This window comes from Callorhinus ursinus, unplaced genomic scaffold (genome assembly GCF_003265705.2).
Source record: "Callorhinus ursinus isolate GAN/ISIS: 27379988/994484 unplaced genomic scaffold, GSC_fseal_2.0 scaffold1, whole genome shotgun sequence".
In the NCBI taxonomy this organism is placed as follows: Eukaryota; Metazoa; Chordata; class Mammalia; order Carnivora; family Otariidae; genus Callorhinus; species Callorhinus ursinus.
This window is the reverse complement of record NW_027397063.1, coordinates 96,007,072-96,028,403: the sequence shown is the minus strand read 5'-3', so window position 1 is coordinate 96,028,403 and position 21,332 is coordinate 96,007,072. Positions and strand designations below refer to the sequence as shown.

Genomic DNA, 21,332 nt, shown 5'->3' with positions numbered 1-21,332 from the left:
ATCTGCTGGGTTTGGAGACTCCACATGGGGTCGGGTGCCAGAGATAGAAACGTTCGGTCACAGGCCGGGTGAGCATGGAGTGCGGCCGGAGACCAGGGAGACGGGAGTGACAGACTACTTTTCTCTGGGGGCACACTGAGGAGAGGGGCCCTGAGTTCTCGGCTCCTCCGGGCGGAGATTGGGAGGCCGCCATTTTCACTCTCGTCCTCCAATGCTGTACCGAAAGCTTGCAGGGAACAAAAGCACCTGAGAGCAAACCCGAGCAGATTGCTTAGCCTGGACCCGGCAAGGGCGGGGCAATTCCTCAGCAGGCAAAGACATTTGGGAACCACGGCAAAGGGCCCCACCCCCAGAAGATGAGCACGAACAGCCAGCCAAGACCAAGTTTACGGATCAATGAGAACGGCAGAACTCCAGCGTTAAGGGAATACTGCACATAGAATTCATGGCTTTTTTACCATGATTCATTAGTCTTTCAAAGTTAATTTTATTAACTGTTTTCTTTTGAATTTTTCTTTTTCCCTTTTTCAACCAACATCTTATCAATCCCTTTTTTTAAAAAAACATTTTTATTTTTTATTTTTAGAGTCATATTCTGTCCCTTAATAGTAGTTACCCTTATTTTTGGCAGATATATATAAGTTCTCTCTTTAAAATTTTGAGATACAGTTTCTTCTAACATATCAAAATATACCCTAAATCTCTAGTGTATGGCTTTGTTCTAGTCTCCTGCCTGATCACATTCTCTCCCCGCCTTTTTTTTTCTTTCTTTCTTTCCTTTTTTTAAATCCTCTTCTTTCTTTTTTCAAACATCTTATTAATTCCTTTTTTTAAAATTTTTTATAATTTTCATCTTTACAGTCATATGCCATCCCTTCATCGTATCAATCCTTATTTTGCACATATATGAGTCTTTCTTTCTTTAAAATTTTAGGAGGCACATTCTTCTAACAGACCAAAATACACCCAAAATCTAGTGTGTGGCACTGATCTATGCAACAGCCTGATCATATTTGATCATATTCTGTTTTGTTTTGTTTTGTTCTGTTTTTATTTGTTTTTATCTTTTTCTTTTTTTCCTCTTTCTTTCTTTTTTCTTTCTTTCCCTTTCTTTTCCCCTGGTTTCAGGTCTTTTCTGATTTGATTAGAGTATATTTTCTGGGGACGTTCTTAACCTGTTACCATTTTGTTCTCTCATTCATCTATTCTCCTCTGGACAAAATGACAAGACGAAAAAAATCACCTCCACAAAAAGAACAAGAGGTAGTACCATCTGACAGGGACCTACTCAATATGGACATTAGTGTGATGTCAGACCTAGAGTTCAGAATCATGACTGTAAAGATACTAGCTGGGCTTGAAAAAAGCATGGAAGTTATTAGAGAAACTCTTTCCGGAGAAATAAAAGAATTAAAAACTAACCAAGTCGAAAGCAAAAAGGCTATTAATGAGGTGTAATCAAAAATGGTGGCACTAACTGCTAGGATAACTGAGGCAGAAGAGAAAATCAGCGATACAGAAGACCAAATGATGGAAAATAAAGAAGCTGAGAAAAAGAGAGAGAAACAAGTACTGGATCACGAGGGCAGAATTCGAAAGATAAGCGATACGATAAGACGAAACAACATTAGAATAACTGGGATCCCAGAAGAAGAAAGAGAGAGAGAGTGGCAGAAGGTATACTGGAGCAAATTATAGCAGAGAACTTCCCTAATGTGGGGAAGGAAACAGGCATAAAATCCAGAAGGCAGAGAACCCCTCTCCAAAACAATAAAAATAGGGCAACACCCTGACATCTAATAGTAAAACTTATGAGTCTCAGAGACAAAGAGAAAATCCTGAAAGCAGCTCGGGAGAAGAGATATGTAACCTATAATGGTAGAAACATTAGATTGGCAACAGACCTATCCACAGAGACCTGGCAGGCCAGAAAAGACTGGCATGATATATTCAGAGCACTAAAGGAGAAAAATATGCAGACAAGAATACTATATCCAGGTAGGCTGTCATTGAAAATAGAAGAAGAGATAAAAAGGTTCCAGGACAAATAAAAACTAAAGGATTTTGTAAATATGAAACCAGCCCTCCAAGGAATATTGAAAGGGGTCCTCTAAGCAAAGAGAGAGCCTAAAAGCAGCATAGACCAGAAAAGAATACAGACAATATACAGTAACAGTCGTCTTACAGGAAATACAATGGCACTAAATTCATATCTTTCAATAGTTACCCTGAATGTAAATGGGCTCAATACCCCAATCAAAAGACACAGGCTATCAGATTGGATTAAAAAATAAGACCCATCGATATGCTGTCTGCAAGAGACTCATTTTAGACCCAAAGACACCCCCAGATTGAAAGTGAGGGGGTGGAAAACCATTTACCATGCTAATGGACACCAAAAGAAAGCTGGGGTGGCAATCCTTATATCAGACAAATTAGATTTTAAAACAATGACTGTAATAAGAGATGAAGAAGGACACTATATCCTACTTAAAGGGTCTATCCCACAAGAAGATCTAACAATTGTAAATATCCTACCCCTAACATGGGAGCAGCCAATTATATAAGGCAACAAATAACAAAAGCAAAGAAATACATTGACAATAATACAATAATAGTGGGGGACTTTAACACCCTGCTGACTGAAATGGACAGATCATCTAAGCAAAAGATCAACAAGGAAATAAAGACTTTAAATGACACACTGGACCAAATGGACTTCACAGACATATTCAGAACATTCCATCCCAAAGCAACGGAATACACATTCTTCTCTAGTGCCCGTGGAACATTCTCCAGAATAGATCATATCCTAGGTCACAAATCAGGTCTCAACCGGTACCAAAAGATTGGGATCATTCCCTGAAATTTTTCAGACCACAATGCTTTGAAACTAGAACTCAATCACAAGAGGAAAGTCGGAAAGAACTCAAATACATGGAGGCTAAAGAGCATCCTACTAAAGAATGAATGGGTCAACCAGGAAATTAAAAAAGAATTTAAAAAATTCATGGGAACCAATGAAAATGAAAACACAACTGTTCAAAATCATTGGGATGCAGCAAAGGCAGTCCTAAGAGAAAAGTATATAGCAATACAAGCCTTTCTCAAGAGACAAGAAAGCTCTCAAATACACAGCCTAACCGTACACCTAAAGGAGCTAGAGAAAAAACAGCAAATAAAGCCTAAACCCAGCAGGAGAAGAGAAATAATAAAGATGAGAGCAGAAATCAATGAAATAGAAACCAAAAGAACAGTGGAACAGATCAACGAAACTAGGAGCTGCTTCTTTGAAAGAATTAACAAGATTGATAAACCCCTGGCTAGGCTTACCAAAAGAAAAGAGAAATGACCCAAATCAACAAGATCATGAATGAAAGAGGAGAGATCACAACCAACACCAAAGAAATACAAACAATTATAAGAACCTATTATGAGCAACTCTATGCTAGCAAATTAGATAACCTGGAAGAAATGGATGCATTCCTAGAGATGTATCAACTACCAAAATTGAACCAGGAAGAAATAGAAACCTGAACAGACCTATAACCACTAAGGAAATTGAAGCAGTCATCAAAAATCTCCCAACAAACAAAAGCCCAGGGCCAGATGGCTTCCCAGGGGAGTTCTACCAAACATTTAAAGAAGAATTAATACCTATTCTTCTGAAACTGTTCCAAAAAATAGAAATGGAAGGAAAACTTCCAAACTCAATTTATGAGGCCACCATTACCTTGATCCCCAAACCAGACAAAGGCCCCATCAAAAAGAATTAGAGATCAATATCCTTGATGAACATGGATGCAAAAATTCTCACCAAAATACTAGCCAATAGGATCCAACAGTACATTAAAAGGATTATTCACCCCGACCAAGTGGGATTTATCCCTGGGTTGCAAGGTTGGTTTAACATCCGCAAATCAATCAACGTGATACAATATATTAACAAAAGAGCAAGAATCATATGATCCTCTCAATAGATGCAGAGAAAGCATTTGACAAAGTACAGCATCCTTCCTTGTTCAAAACTCTTCAGAGTATAGGGATAAGGGGTACATACCTCAATATCCTAAAAGCCATCTGTGAAAAACCTACAGCGACTATCATTCTCAATGGGGAAAAACTGAGAGCTTTCCCCCTAAGGTCAGGAACACGGCAGGGATGTCCAGTATCACCAGTGCTATTCAACATAGTATTAGAAGTCCTAGCCACAGCCATCAGACAACAAAAAGAAATCAAAGGCATCCAAATCGGCAAGGAGGAAGTCAAACTCTCACTCTTTGCAGATGATATGATACTGTATGTGGAAAACCCAAAAGACTCCACCCCAAAACTGTTAGCACTCATACAGGAATTCAGTAAAGTGGCAGGATATAAAATCAATGCACAGAAATCAGTGGCATTCCTATACACCAACAACAAGACAGAAGAGAGAGAAATTAAGGAGTCGATCGCATTTACAATTGCACCCAAAGCCATAAGATACCTAGGAATAAATCTAACCAAAGAGGCAAAGGATCTATACTCAGATAACTATAAAATACTCATGAAAGAAATTGAGGAAGACACAAAGAAATGAAAAAACGTTCCATACTCATGGATTGGAAGAACAAACATTGCGAAGATTTCAATGCTACCTAGAGCAATCTACACATTCAGTGCAATCCGCATCAAAATACCATCCATTTTTTTCAAAGAAATGGAACAAATAATCCTAAAATTTGTATGGAACCAGAAAAGAACCCGAATAGCCAGTGGAATGTTGAAAAAGAAAAGCAAAGCTGGCGGCAATTCCGGACTTCCAGCTCTATTATAAAGCTATTATAAAGCTGTCATCATCAAGGCAGTATGGTACTGTCACAAAAACAGACACATAGATCAATGGAAAGAATCGAGATCCCAGAAATGGACCCTCTACTCTATGGTCAACTCATCTTTGACAAAGCAGGAAAGAATGTCCAGTGGAAAAAAGACAGTCTTTCCAACAAATGGTGTTTGGAAAATTGGAGAGCCACACGCAGAAGAATGAAACTGGACCATTTCCTTACACCACACCCAAAAAAAGACTCCAAATGGTTGAAAGACCTAGATGTGAGACAGGAGTCCATCACAATCCTAAAGGCGAACACAGGCAGCAACCTGTTCGACCTCAGCCGCAGCAACTTCTTCCTAGAAACATCGCCAAAGGAAAGGGAAGCAAGGGCAAAAATGAATATTGGGATTTCATCAAGATAAAAAGCTTTTGCACAGCAAAAGAAACAGTCAACAAAATCAAAAGACAACCGACAGAATGGGAGAAAATATTTGCACATGACATATCAGATAAAGGGTAGTATCCAAAATCTATAAAGAATTTATCTAACTCAACACCCAAAGAACAAATAATTCAATCAAGAAATGGGCAGAAGACATGAACAGACATTGTTCCAAAGAAGACATCCAAATGGCCAACAGACACATTAAAAAGTGCTCAAGATTGCTCAGCATCAGGGAAATCCAAATCAAAACCTCATGAGATACCACCTCACACCAGTCAGAATGGCTAAAATTAACAAGTCAGGAAATGACAGACGCTGGCAGGGATGTGGAGAAAGGGGAACCCTCCTACACTGTTGGTGGGAATGCAAGCTGGTGCAACCACTCTGGAAAACAGTATGGAGGTTCCTCATAAAGTTGACAATAGAGCTACCATACGATCCAGCATTTGCATTACTGGGTATTTACCACAAAGATACAAATGTAGGGATCAGAAGGGGTATGTGCACCCCAATGTTTATAGCAGGAATGTCCACAATAGCCAAACTGGAAAGAGACAGGATGTCCATTGACAGATGAATGGATAAAGAAGGTGTGGTATATATACACAGTGGAATATTATGCAGCCATCAAAAGGAATTAGACCTTGCCATTTGCAACGACGTGGAGGGAACTGGAGGGTGTTATGCTGATTGAAATAAGTTAATCAGAGAAAGACATGTATCATATGACCTCACTGATATGAGGAAATCTTAATCTCAGTAAACAAACTGAGGGTTCCCTGAGGGTGGGGGGTGGGAGGGAGGGAGTGGCTGGGTGATAGACATCGGGGAGCGTATGTGCTATGGTGAGTGCTGTGAATTGTGCAATACTGTTGAATCACAGATCTTTACCTCTGAAGCACATAATGCAATATATGTTAACCAAAAAAAAAAAAAAGAAGAAGATAGCAAGAGGGGAAGAATGAAGGGGGGGGAATCAGAGGGGGAGATGAACTATGAGAGACAATGAACTCAGAAACAAACTGAGGGTTCTAGAGGGGAGGGAGTGGGGGCATGGATCAGCCTGGTGATGAGTATTAAAGAGGGCACGTTCTGCGTGGAGCACTGGGTATTATGCACAAACAATCATGGAACACTACATCAAAAACTAATGATGTAATGTATGGTGATGAACATAATAATAAAAAATTTAAAGAGAAAAATAAATAAATAATTAACAAAATAAAGTAAGCTAGAAAAAAAATGTTATTAAGAAAATCATAAGAAAAATACATTTATAGTACTGTACTGCATCTATTGAAAAAAATCTACATATAGTGGTCCAGCACAGTTCAAACCTCTGTTAAGGCTCAAGTGTAGTTGCTTTGTATGGATGTTGATTCCTTTTGTTGTTGTTGTTCGTGATAATGTGTAGAATTTTCCTGGATCAGCAGTAATAGGCCATTCTGTGAATGGCCTGAAGGTTTTAGGTGACTTTACAAAGTTTCTTGAGTATCACTGTACATTATTAATACAGTGAAATGGAGTTTCTTTAATAAATGGGTTACTTTATGGGAAAAGTTAAGTTTGTTTTCCGATCCTTCGATGACATCTTATTTTATGGAACCCTGAGCCACCAGTGGACACTTCCCTTTCCATAGTATATTTCTTTCTTAGAGTGTACATTCTTTAAAAAAAACAAAATTCCCGTGCACCTGGGTGGCTCAGTCATTAAGTGGCTTTCTTCAGCTCAGGTCATGATCCTAGGGTCCTGGGATCGAGTCCCACATCGGGCTCCCTGCTCAGTGGCAAGCCTGCTCTCCCTCTCCCGCTCTCCCTGCTTGTGTTCCTGCTCTCACTGTCTCTCTCTCTGTCAAATAAATAAATAAAATCTTTAAAAAAAAAAAAATTCTTCCTGTGGTTATGGTTTTAGCTGGATTTCATTTGGGTGTGAAAGTAGATATCCATGTTCAAAATGTCATTCTGACATGGAATTCATGTTAATTTATTCAATGTATAATTTTAAAATTTAACTTAAGTATAGTTTTACTTTATGGTAAATATAGTTTTTATTTATAGAACTCTACTTAAGAGACTTTGAAGTATTGGTGTTATTTTTTTTGAAAGATAAAATATTAGGATATTTGTTTTGATTACATGTGTTTAGAACTTATTAGCCAATTAAAAAACTTGACGTATTGGTTTTTGAGGGCAGTAATTCATTTTATGTAGGGATGTTATGGTGATTGTTCCTATTCTGTAGATATTGAAAGCATTTATCTGGTATAATAGGACATCTTGCTGTCCATTTATTGCTTATATATTGTGTGTTCTAGAGTGCCACATTTTTTATCAAACGTTTCTTTGCTTTATAATATATCTCCATTTTGGTTATGGTACTCTAGAGACTTCTAGAGTGATTTATCAGAAGGGTATTTATTTAAGGAACGAGGGACAAATAATATCTTTAATTTTAGTGTAGTTTCTTTAACTTTTTTGTTTGGTCAGGGTAGGAAATCTCTTTACTGTGATCTGATACTTCTTGATGGAGAGCCTTCATATATATAGTTAAAGTTACTTAATAAAGTAAATGGAGTTGTTCATATGTGTAAGATATTATATAAAGTAATTCTAATGAGAAGTAATCAGCAGCCTAATTTACTTTAAATCTTTGTTTGAATTTTGTGGTCCTTTTAAACAGCCTTTAATGATGTTATTTTGCCTACATTTCGGACTTAATCTTTTCCCCATGTATCCTCTCTGGAGTCATTTTTTGCTTCTTGTAGCTTATAAGCAAAATTAAGAGGCCTACAATATAATTAAAATAAAAACATTAAAACTTTAAAGGGGAAAAGCTCAGTAGCTTATATTGCATACTGTGATATTTTAAAACTTCTTACTTTCTTTAAATTTGACATCATGGATGGCTTAACTTACAGATCTGCTGTTGCTATCATAGTTCTTTGAGCCACATCAGCGACATTCCAAAATGGCATGGGTTGCATATATTCACATATGGTGAATAATGAGCAAGATGTTTTGGAGAATGGCAGTCATAGGTTTTCTACAGCGTAATCTTTGTGTTAGGAAAATCCATGAGATGAGTTTGGAGATAATTGTGTGTTTTTTATGAATTGAGGATATTGGGAGGAATAGAGATTTGGAAAGTAGGTGCTGTGGGAGGGTGGGCAGATAGTAATTGATAGAAGGTCTCTAATTGTGGTATCTAGCTTTGCTGTGATGGTGATAGAGTAATCCTACTTTCTGGTTTCTCTGGGGCAGTGCCAATTTAGGCCTGTTGTCTTTATGTTACTGTGCCCTTCTTGACTCTCAAAAATATCCCCTTTTATTCTTCAAAAGCTTGTATGATAGGTGATGTGATTTTCTTGTTAATAGCAAATCTGTGAAGACTATGTATTTGGCTTCTGTGGGTTTCCTGTGAAGACATGGATTGTTGTCCAAGGTTATTAGTCCTTACCTTCCTGTATAAAAGAAATATATTGAGACTTGAGTAATCCTTACACCAGCTTTAAGATTTTAAAGGTTTATCAAAATCAAAATGCTGCTCTTTACTGAATTAGCTATAGCATGAGGGAAACATACTTAATATGCTTCCGATTCAGATTTTACTTATTCATTCAGATTAGCACATCCCTAAGTTATGTCTTTCTCGGTGCCTGCCTGCTCTCAAATCACTTGTCTGCTATCTCTCAATTCAGTTAGGTAACCCTGAAAGGTAGTTATTATCCCCCTTTTGTAGATAAGGAAACAGATGCCCAGAGAGGAAATAACTTGTTTGAGGACACCAGTATATAAGAAATCCTTTATTTTTTTTTTAACTTAATACTTGTATAACTTTGGGTATATTAATAGCAAGTACATCTGTTTTTTAAGATACAGTGAAAAAACATGATTTCACCCAAATCCACCTCATTTGTAAACCACAAATGGTTGCACATTTTTGTCAAACAGTGTATTTTTTTTACAAAAGGGCAAACCACTAAGAAATGAGTTTACATTCAAGATTCATTAAAAAAGAGAAACTTAGTTTTGTTGTTAGAGTTTAAACTATGTTAACTTGTCTTTTATACTCTGCATTTTCACTAGTTAAATGAAAACTAATTGCAAGAATCATTTTGGTCATGAACAATGTAGAACCAAATTGAAATAATATACTCTGTGTATATACATAAAATATATATGTATAGTGGTTGAGGCTCTCACAAAAAAGGCCCCTCTCCATTTTTATTATTATTACTTTCTTTTAATAGAAAACTATAAATTTTTTATGATTATTGGTTAAAGATTTTAGAATAATCTGTTAAAATTTCTATATATTCACATATAATAGATTTAATTAGAAATGAATAAACTAACATTTGTGGGGGAAATTGTCAGGATAAATTAAAACTTTATGTGGAAAGAAGTCCTATGTCAAAATTAAGAGAAGGAGCAATCAAACTTAGAAAATGAGAGAAATTTAATTTTTATAAATTAGGATAATAAACCCATGTTTTCATCGTAGCAAGAAATATTGTAACTTCTCAAAATCATATATTAAAAAATGTGTGTGACTTTATCATATGATATTGCTCTTCAATCACTGAGTAAACCAGTTAGGGATGAAAGAAGATAGGCATTAGTATCATTGCAACCCATGTAATTCTCTTCAAGACCTACATGTGTCCTAAATACCCAGGTCTCATTTATGCAATCTCTCTATCATCCTTTGGGGGAGTGATTTGTGTTTGCTCTTTTCTGTTTTGCTTGTTTAGTCTAGCTGAGGATTTACCAAATATGTAGGTATTCTCAGAGAACCAGATTTTGGCTTTTTTTCATTATTGCTTTCCATTTTATTGATTTTTGCTCTTTAATGTTTCCTTCCTTCTCCCTACTTTGGTTTTACTTTTTGCTCGTCTTTTTCTGGCATCTTAAGATGAAACCTTAGGTATTTGATTTTAGAACTTTCTTCTTTTTTAATATAAACATTTAAAGCTATAAGCTTACCTCTAAACATTGCTTTTAGCTCATCTTATAAATTTTCCTATATTGTATTTTCACTGTCATTCAGTTCAAAATATTTTCTAATTTTTCTTGTGATTTCTAATGAATTATTTAGAAGAGTATTTAATTTCTCTGTATCTTTTTCTAGATATTTTATTGTTATTAAACTCTAGGTTAATTCTGTTGTGGTCAGATAAACATTTTGTATGATTTCTACTTATGAATTGATCCTTTGATCATGATGAAGTATCTATTTTTTTTTTTTTGGTGATACCTTTTAGTTTCTTAAGTCTAATTTATCTGATATTAATATATTCATTCCACCCTTCCTGTGCTGTTTGCATGATATATCTATTTTTAGCCATTACTTTCAACCTGTGTCTATAAATTTAAAGTAAATATCTTGTAGATAGCATGTAGTTGTGTGTTGCCTTTTGATTCATTTGGACAGGTTTTTTTGTTTTTTTTTTCTTAAGAGAGAGAGTAAAGGGGTGGAGGGGCAGAGGGAGAGGGAGAGAGAATCTTAAGCAGGTTGCCCTCCCAGCACACAGTCCAACTTGGGGCTCATCTCACAAACCTGAGATCATGACCTCAGCCGAAATCAAGAGTCAGACACCTAACCAACTAAGCCACCCAGGCACCCTAGGACAAGTTCTTCTTCTTCGTCTTTTTTTTTTTTTTTAAGATTTTATTTCTTTATTTGACAGAGAGAGAGATAGCAAGAGCAGGAACACAAGCAGGGGGAGTGGGAGAGGGAGAAGCAGGCTTCCCGTGGAGCAGGGAGCCCAAGGTGGGGCTCGGTCCCAGGACCCTGGGTTCATGACCTGAGCCGAAGGCAGACGCTTAACAACTGAGCCACCCAGGTGCCCCCCCCTTTTTTTAAAGAAAGACAAGCTGTTTTTAATTAAGGTATTGATTCTACTAATATTTAAGATATTTATTGATATATTTGAATTTAAGTCTACCATCTGATATATATCTATTTTATTATTTTATATGCATACTTTAATGTATTTTGTTTTATGTATTTTATATACACATAATATTTATTTGATATAATATATTATTTTATTTTAAATTTTTGTTTGTCCCTCTCATTTTTCTTTGTACCTCTTTCCAGCCTCCTTTTGGATTTAATGAATATTTTTAAGAATTCTTGTTTATCTCTTCCTTTGGCTTTTTAGCTATACATATTTGCATTTCTTTTTCTAAGTATTACATAAACCCCCTTACCATTTCAGTGTACTTAGAGTTACTCTTTCACCATTCATATGAAATATAGAAACCTTATAACTGTATAGGTCTCCATTTACATGCCATGTATTTTATTTTATAGAGATTATATGTATTATATCTACCTTCATTATAAGCTCTACAATGAAACTGTAATTTTTACTTTAAGCCCACACATGTGCCCCCCCACATGTGTATTTTTTTTTTAAATAGTCTCCATGCCTGACAGGGAGCCCCATGCAGGCCTTGAACTCAATGACCCTGAGATCAAGACCTGAGTCGAGATTGAGAGTCAAACACTTAGTGACTGGCACTCAAGCACATATATATATTTTAAATAAATTAAGGGAAGTAGTTTTTTAATATTTCCACATATATTTAGCATTTCCAGTGGTCTTCATTCTTTCCTAAAGATCCCAAGTTTTCATCTGTCATCATTCTCTTTAGCCTTCTCTTTAGAACTTAATGTAATACAGATTTACTGTTGATGATTATGGTTTATTCTTCCCTTTATCTTAAAAATGTCTTTATTTTACTTTCATTTTTTGAAGGATATTTTTGCTAAAAATAAAATAAAATTCTGGGCTGATTTTTTTTCTTTCACCATGTTAAGAACTTCATTCTACTGTCTTCTGATCTCCACTGTATCTTATGAGAAGCCAGCAGTAATGGATATCATTGCTCTCCTTCCTGCTTGTAATGTGTCAGGTTTTTTCTGAATATTTAAAGATTTCTCTTTACTTTTAGTTTTCATCAGTTTCATCAGTAGTCATGGTTCTCCGTATTCATCTTGGCATTCATTAAACTTCCAGGACCTGAAAATTTGTCTTTCACTAAATTTGGGGAAATTTTGGCCACCACAAAAAAGTTTTCTATCTTATTATGTTCTCTACTTTTGGGTTTAAATAAACATGTTAGACATTTGGATATTGTCACAGAGATCCTGGAGGATCTGTTTTTATTATTGACAGTCTTTTTTTCTCTTAGTCTGTTGGATTGGGTAATCTTGATTTGATTTATTTTCAAGTATACAGATTCTTTCCACTGTTGTTACTAATCTCATTAGTGATTAGTAGATTTTAATCTCATTCAGCATAATTTAAATTTCAGATATTGTATTTTTTAGTTATAGAATTTCATTTTTTTTCATTTTCTAGTTTTTCTGCTGAGATTTCTTTATATTTATTGCAAATATAGTTATACTTTTTAAAAATCCTTCTGCTAATTCTAAGATTTGGCTTATCTCAGGGTTAATCTCCATTGATTATCTTTTCTCTTGAGATTGGATCACATTTTTCATGCCTTGTTATCTAGTAATTTTGGATATTATCCTGGACATGGTGAATGTCACATTTTTTAATACACTGAGTTCTGTTTTATTCCTCTAAAGAATACTGATTTTTTTGTTTGCTAGTTGTTTGTTCTAACAGGAAAGTTAGTTGAATTAAAATTGTAAAAATCCTGTCTCTTCAGGGACATTTGATGTTTTCAGTTCTTTTATCCTTAACTATCTGTGGAATTTTCCCCTCCTATGCATAATGTAGGGTTCAGCCTGGGATTTGAGTAGTGTTTACATATAGAATTTTTGGCTTTCTCTTCTCACTCTTTTTTAGGATTCCCCTTTCCTTTTCCTTTTCCAGTGGTTGCTGAGTCTTTCTTCTGTTTTTTTAGGACAAAAATCCTGAAGTTTTTTGTTGGAGTTTTAGCTGCCCTGAATGTCACAGAGTTAGCCTTGCCGTCAGAAAAGAAGATATAAAATGGGAAACTTTCTTATTGCTCTGTTCTTTTCCCAAGTGTCGGCCACCTATAGAATCTGACTTCCTTTGGTCAGTATCCAAAAGTGCGTTTAGGTAGTTGTTTTGTATAGTTATCTATAAGATAAGTCTGGTAGAAGCTTTCTTTCAGTACTGTAAGTACTGAAATCCTGTAAGCAGGATTTGAAATCTTTACTTTTTAAAAAAAAACCATAGTATATCCCAGCTCATACTGTCATTTAATACAAAGAATAGCTGGATAAGGGTAGAGGAGAGTAATAGTTTTATTGTAACAGATATAAGAAAAGAAGTTGAATAGATATGGAAGCCAAGATTATAGAGATAGGGAAGACACTATTTTTGAATACATTTAGATTTGTTATATTATTTGAGGAGACTTGAGTAATCAAGACTCGATTTGAACCTTTAAGACTTATACTCGCAGACATTTTTTGACTAAACCTTAATTTCCTCTAAAGTGGACAACATATACTTCCCTCATATCATTTCAATTGAGTATATTTATTCATAAAGAATCCTATACAGATGTTTACTTCACACAGTTATTTAGTTACCAAATCCATAACTAAAAACTAAATCCTTTTAGATAGTTTTTAAGAATAATTTGCATTTCATAATACAAAATATACACTAAGTGAATGTAATAAAATCTACTTAATATAGGTCCCGGTCAAGACCTCGTCCACGGTCCCACAGTCGAAGCAGTGAAAGGTCCAGTCACAGAAGAACCCGTAGTCGATCTCGGGATAGAGAACGACGGAAAGGCAGAGACAAGGAGAAGAGAGAAAAGGAGAAGGATAAATGCAAGGATAAGGAATTACACAACATCAAACGTGGGTAAGTTGAAACAAATCCTAAGCAGTGATGACGCAGTGTGATTGCCATGACTCCATGGCAATATTCAGACTAAATTTTCATTCTCTGAGATTTTTCTTAGATGAACAAAAGAGGAAAATACATTAGATAAAGAAGAAAGGATAAATCAAAATGGTTATCTCAGACTTTTACTGTGCTTCCGTTATATTCCTGTTTCCATTTAAGATTTATATAACAAATTTTAGAAACAAAATAAATGGCATGATCAAAGCTTAGTATGTCAGTAAAAGAAAATTTACATAATTCTTTAGGAAAGTTCTACATTCAATTTCCTTACCATAAATATGATTTTGCAATTCAAAGACTAGCTCATGATTAAAAGTGTCTATTAATTTATTGTAAAGCTGTTAGGGGAAAAGGGTGAAAGTAGAACGAAGGTAGGGAACCATGTGATTTACTATTGGTTAGACTTCTTTCTATATAGAATGGGACTTGACCACTGTTCGGGGTGTGTTTGTGGATGTGTTAGTGAGTGTGTGTGTGTGTGAGACCCAGAATTTATTTTTTCTGGAATTGGTATTATTGAAACAATTAGTCTAACTTTGTCCAGTTGGAGGTTGAAATCCATTGATAACTGTTTGTTAAATTAGAAAATGTTAAAATGAAGCAAAATCTTGGTTTGTAGTTTGAATTATAGCTTCTTGTTTTTTTTATTCAAAACTGACATTGGGCTCTTTTATTATATAAAGTAGAACATCTTGGAACTTATCCCCCTTTGTGAGTCTTTCAACACCCCATGTATATTCACTGTAATACTTCAGTACAAAAGTGTTTATCTGTCATGTATCAGTTTTCAGTGTTAAATCAAAGAGCTTGTCAGGATCTTAAAGGTAGTTCCTTGAGATCTTGATTCTGTGAAGAATTAAATTTATTAAAGGATATGGAACTCATCTCTCATCCTTTTCTTTTTCACAGTTGTCTGTGTGTTTATTTTTTATTTCCAGATTTACAGTGATACTATATAAACCTGCCAGATTCTTTGAAATGATAAATGTGTGGTGGACTTTGGAAGAGGATAGTATTATTATATGACTTTCTTTTTCCTGATGACCTCACAACTTTTAATGCACACAGAACAGTTGTGGTCATGCAAAATTCCGAGTTCTGCCTTTTTCTAGTTTTAAGGATTGTTGAATGTTATAGGAGAGGAGATGGGGTTGGATATCTGGCCATAGGATAGGGAGGCTGAGTTAGCTAGAGTGGTAGAGTGGAATTAAGATCAGAGAGGATATGAGAGAAATCTATTGAGAGAGGGAGAAAGTCAGAAGGATGATAGATTTTCTTTTTTAAGATTTTATTTATTTATTTGACAGAGAGAGACACAGCAAGAGAGGGAACACAAGCAGGGGGAGTGGGAGAGGGAGAAGCAGGCTTCCCGCTGAGCAGGAAGCCCGATGCAGGGCTCGATCCCAGGACCCTGGGACCATGACCTGAGCCGAAGGCAGACGCTTGCCGACTGAGCCACCCAGGCGCCCCAGGAGGATGATAGATTTGAAGAGAGGATAGAGAATAGCTTTTTGAGACTGGAAAATATGGACCAAGAGGATGAATAATTATGTCAGTCAAGGAACTGCCTTGCTCCTTGTCTCTTTTTTGTTTTCTTTTTCTTTTGGTTTATACTTTAGATGTTACGTGGCTATGAGAAGAGTGACTATGCTTTCTGGTAGTCATTAAATATTTGCTTTCCACTTCAAAATAATTACACAGTTGTATAAAATTTATATTACATAAAGCATTATTTTGGAGATTTTAAAGGTAAGAAAAATGAATGCATGGATAAAAAAGGGAGGTTGGGTGGTTTCAGGAAAGATTCTAATATGGTGACATCAGTCTTGAAAGTTTGGGCCAGTTTTACAGGTTAAACTCAGTGGCGATTATGTTCGAGGGACTAAATCCTGGATGACAGATTTACAAGGTAATAATGTTGTATTCTTCATTATTTTTTAAATCTCAACAAAGGGGATGAACAAGTTCAAAACAAGAGGTGTTAGTTGAAGGGCTCTGGGAACCAATGTCAAAAAACTGTTGAGTAGCTTGATTCAGTAATTTCCATGGTTTTAGTGGACCATAGTATAAGGTGGTGTATATCAGGATATTCTCTCTTGTGGTTTGTGCCGAGGACATCCAGATTCTTATCTTTTGGTATGATCTAAATCAGGAATTTTGGGGGGGGTCACATACACATTTAATGATAGTATTTATATATGTACAGATGTACCCTGCTTTGCTTCAGAAATAATGTCTTTTTTTTTTAAGCTTATGTGTTTATTTCTTAGACCTGATTTCTTAAGCCATTCAGGGCTGAGAATATATCTTTTACTCTTTTGTATCACTTAGAGTACCTAATGTACATGTTAGTTGTTATTAAATATTGATTGGTTATTGATCAGATACACTCATTCATTCATTTGTTCGCTTGTTCAGTCAACAACATTTAAATGCCTTCTATTTATGAAGTACTATGTTGGTAACAAGGTCATAATAGTAGGCAGTCCTACTTGGAGAGTTCATGCAGATGGCAAAGTAAGCATAGATAGAAGATGTGTAAGTAATTACAGTGAAATCAGATGAATGTTTACTAGGAAGCTGTGGAAACAGTGTATGAGTTAGAATGCTTTTGGCCATAATTAACAAAACCTAAACAATAGTAGCTTAATGCAGGGACAGCAGACTTCTTTGTAAAGGGCTAGATAGCAAATAATTTAGGCTTTTTAGGCCTGTGTCTCTGTTGCAACTACTGAACACCAAGGTAGCCACAGATAATGTTAAATGAATGATATGGCTGTATCGCAATAAAACTTTTATTTACAAAATGAGCAATTGGCAGATTTGGCCCACAGGTTGTAGTTTGTCAGCTTCTGGCTTAAACCTTCAGCACAATTTTTTTAGAGATTTATTTATTTATTTTATAGAGAGAGAGAGCGGGGAGGAAGGCAGAGGGAAGAGGGAGAGAGAAGCTCTGCTCAGCACAGAGCCCGATGCGGGGCTTGATCTCACAACCCTGCCATCACAGCCTGAGCCAAAGGCAAGAGTTGGAGGCTTAACTGACTGCACCACCCAGGTTCCCCCATGAGCACGTTTATTGCTAATAAAACAGAAAGTTTAGAGGTAAGCAGATTTGGGTACTTTTTAACTCTTCCAACAGGCCAGTCTTAGCCTCTTGGCTTTCATCCTTAGTCTTGACGAATTGTGGTTGCAAGATATCTCCATGAACATTAAGCTGTTTGGTCCAGACTAGTCAGCATGTCAGGGAAGGGCTCTCAGAAGAAGTGGTGAAGAAAGAGATGAGAAAGAATGTTATGTGCAAAGCGAACTTCATGTGGAAAGACTTAGAGGCAAGCAGGGGAATATGGCATATTTGAGGAACTAAAGTCTAATGAGGCTTGGTTTAGAATTGAAGAGGAATAATGGTGAGAAATGAGTATTTGGAGTATCTTATAACTTAAGTTGGGAGTTAATTCTAAAGGCAGTGAGAAGCTGATGAAGTTGCAAGCAGGGTAATGATACGATCAGGTCTACATGAGATATGAACAAAATGCTTTGTTTCCCACAGACATAATAAGTGTTTTACATTTTAAATATATTTTCTAAGTATCAGGAGTTTTGCTAACCAGTTGACATGCATTATCTTATTTACTTATCATAATAGTCTCATGAAATACGAACTTTTTTTATCCTTCATATAGATAAAAACTTGTAGTCATAGAGCTAGTAAATGGTAGAGTTAAGCTTCTAATTCATGTTTCCTGACAAGAGCATCTTGACTCTTAACAGTACATTATCCTCATTCCTGTAGTAATCCATAATCATTGATGATGAGATATAATGTTTGAGATCAAGTCATATGCTGTTGCTTAAACTTCCCTAGAAAATACCTAAAGAGAACTGAAAGAATTTCTGTGCCTTATTTTTCTTTGATCAGGCCAGAAATCTGTCATTAGTAAAAGATTGGTTCTCTCTTTTCTCCCTCTTCTTTCTCACATATTTTCCTACAACAGCATTTCATATGTTTATTTAGAATTATATTTAATCAAAACCACAAAATTTCTAGTCCTTGAATTTATTTCTGTGATCATTTTGTGAGCTGTCTCTTGCCAAATGATTTTACCCCGCTGCTGAAAAAAAGTGGGTGGAGAAAAAAAAATTCACAAATCATATATTTAGGACTTATATATTAGTTCATTGTAGTTGAGCAACCCAAGAACAATATTTTAGCTTATGTTACGCTAAATAACCTGGCTGCTTCCCACATAAGAGAAGATAACACTTCTGCTTCTTTATGTATAACAATGTTTGTTTTTATCAGTCCAGTTTGAAAATATCAATATTATATGAAAATTGATAGAATATAAAGCATACATTTATAAAATACAAATTAAGAAGAGTAAGAGTAATAATAGTAAAGGACTATTTTACAAATTGGGAAAAATAAAAGTGGGAGAGGAAGGAATGTGCAAGAATTTAATGAGCCTAATAAGGAAGAGTTTTTTTATTAAACTTTTGAGGAAGAAGATACCAAATTAGATAATTCTGAAAAATCTTATAAATACAGCAGATAATTAAATATAGTTCTTGGAATTCCTGGAACATTTGAATGATTACATCTTATAATGTTATAAATTGATCTTTTCATTTTATGAAGCTACTGAATAAGGAAGGCCTAATATAAGCTGGGAGGGTATCAGGAGTTTATAGGGACTAAAAGGTGTCTTTCCTTATAATACTATATGAAGGATTAATTTTTTTTAAGATTTTATTTATTTATTTGAGAGAGAGAGAATGAGAGATAGAGAGCATGAGAGGGAAGAGAGTCAGAGGGAGAAGCAGACTCCCTGCTCAGCAGGGAGCCCGATGTGGGACACGATCCCGGGACTCCAGGATCATGACCTGAGCCGAAGGCAGTTGCTTAACCAACTGACTCACCCAGGCGCCCATATATGAAGGATTAATTTAAGAAAGACACCAACTGGGGCGCCTGGGTGGCTCAGTCAGTTAAGCGTCTGCCTTCAGCTCAGGTCATGATCTCAGGGTCCTGGGATCCAGCCCCATGTCTGGCTCCCTGCTCAGCAGGGAGTCTGCTTCTCCTTCTCCTGCTGCTCCTCCTCCTCCCCCTGCTCATGCTCTCACAAATAAATAAATAAATAATCTTTAAAAAAATAAAAAGACACCAACTGAGCCTTGTCTTAGATTTTCTAAAGATGGTTTAATGTTAATTTTCAGTGTTTTCTACATTTATACAATTTGCTTTTTCAGACTATTTTACCTTTAAACATTGATACAGATTTTTCTTGTTTTTATTAGCTTCCCCCCAAATTTTTAAAACTTAAAATATTTATCGTATCATTAGCTATTTGTATTTATTTTATAGAAATGTTTTGAAATATGAAAACACATTTTATTAATAGTAGTTCTTACGTTGAAGTTGGACACAACATTATTTTGTTAAGCACACTTATACTGAGAGTCAGAAATCAGAAATATGAAACTTGTCATGACATCCCATAATTACAGCTTGGTTTGATGATTGTGAACATTAGACACCCCATATGAGTCTTCTGTGTATTCATATTGTGTCTTCCTTAGCAACATTTGATCAAACTCCATCAAGTATAGCTGGCTATTATAAAACATTTTTATAGACTTTTTTGAAAAATTGGTTGTGAGGGGCACCTTGGTGGCTCAGTCAGTTAAGTGGCTGCTTCTGGCTCAGGTCGTGATCCTGGGGTCCTGGGACCAACCCCTGTATCAGGCTCCCTGCTCAGTGGGGAGTCTGCTCCCTCTCCCCTCACCCTGCTTGTGCTCTTTCTCTCTTTCTCTCAAATAAATAAATAAAATCTTTTTTAAAAAAAGATTGGTTGTAAATAAAAATGTCAATATGACCAGTGACATTGTACTGTTTTTTATTTATTTATTTAACATACAATGTATTATTTGTTTCAGGGTCACAGGTCTGTGATTCATCAGACTTAAACAGTTCACAGTGCTCACCATAGTACATACCCTCCCCAGTGTCCGTCACCCATCCCTCCAACCCCCCTCCCTTCCAGCAACCCTCAGTTTGTTTCCTGAGATTAAGTCCCTTTATGGTTTGTCTCCCTCTCTGGTTTCGTCTTGTGTCATTTTTCCCTCCCTATCATCCTCTGTCTTATTTCTCAAATTTCTCATATCAGTGAGATCCTATGATACTTATCTTTCTCTGATTGACTTATTTCGTTTAGCATAATACCCTCTAGTTCCATCCACGTTGCAAATGGCAAGAATTCATTTTTTGATGGCTGCATAATATTCCGGGGTGTGTGTGTGTGTGTGTGTGTGTGTGTGTGTGTGTGTGTGTGCGCGCGCGCACGCCACATCTTCTTTATCCATTCATCTGTTGGCTCTTTCTAGGCTATTTCCATGGTTTGGCTATTGTGGACATTGGTGCTATAAACATTTGGGTGCAGGTGCCCCTTAGGATCACTACATTTGTATCATTGAGGTGAATACCCAGTAGTGCAATTGCTGGGTCTTAGGGTAGCTCTATTTTCAGCGTTTTGAGGAGCCTCCATACTGTTTTCAAGAGTGACTGCGCCAGCTTGCATTCCCACCAACAGTGTAGGAGGTTTCCCCTTTCTCCGCATCCTTGCCAACATCTGTCGTTTCCTGACTTGTTAATTTTAGCCATTCTGACTGGTGTGAGGTTGTATCTCATTGAGGTTTTGATTTGGATTTCCCTGATGCCGAGCGATGTTGAGCACTTTTTCATGTGTCTGTTGGCCATTTGGATGTCTTCTTTGCAGAAATGTCTGTTCATGTCTTCTGCCCATTGCTTGATTGGAATATTTGTTCTTTGGGTGTTGAATTTGATAAGTTCTTTATAGATTTTGGATTCTAGCCCTTTATCTGATATGTCATTTGCAAATATCTTCCAATCTGTCAGTTGTCTTTTGGTTTTGTCCACTGTTTCCTTTGCTGTGCAAAAGATTTTATCTTGATGAAGTCCCAGTAGTTCACTTTTGCCCTTGCTTCCCTTGCCTTTGGTGATGTTTTTAGGAAGAAGTTGGTGCGGCTGAGGTCAAACAGGTTGCTGCCTGTGTTCTCAAGGATTTTGATGGATTCCTGTCTCACATTTAGGTCTTTCATCCATTTTGAGTCTATTTTTGTTTATGGTATAAGGAAATGGTCCAGTTTCATTCTTCTGCATGTGGCTGTCCAATTTTCCCAGCAC

The 21,332-nt window shown here is 36.1% G+C and overlaps 1 protein-coding gene across 1 annotated transcript in view; it reads left to right on the top strand.

The window, feature by feature from the left end:
- The window catches only part of RSRC1 (arginine and serine rich coiled-coil 1), a 429,432-nt gene that overhangs the window by 100,613 nt on the left and 307,487 nt on the right, over window positions 1–21,332 (top strand). Inside the window, exon 6 of the mRNA XM_073890364.1 lies at window positions 13,913–14,086. Coding sequence (XP_073746465.1) covers window positions 13,913–14,086 — 174 coding nt within the window. The remainder of the gene's footprint in view (window positions 1–13,912; window positions 14,087–21,332) is intronic.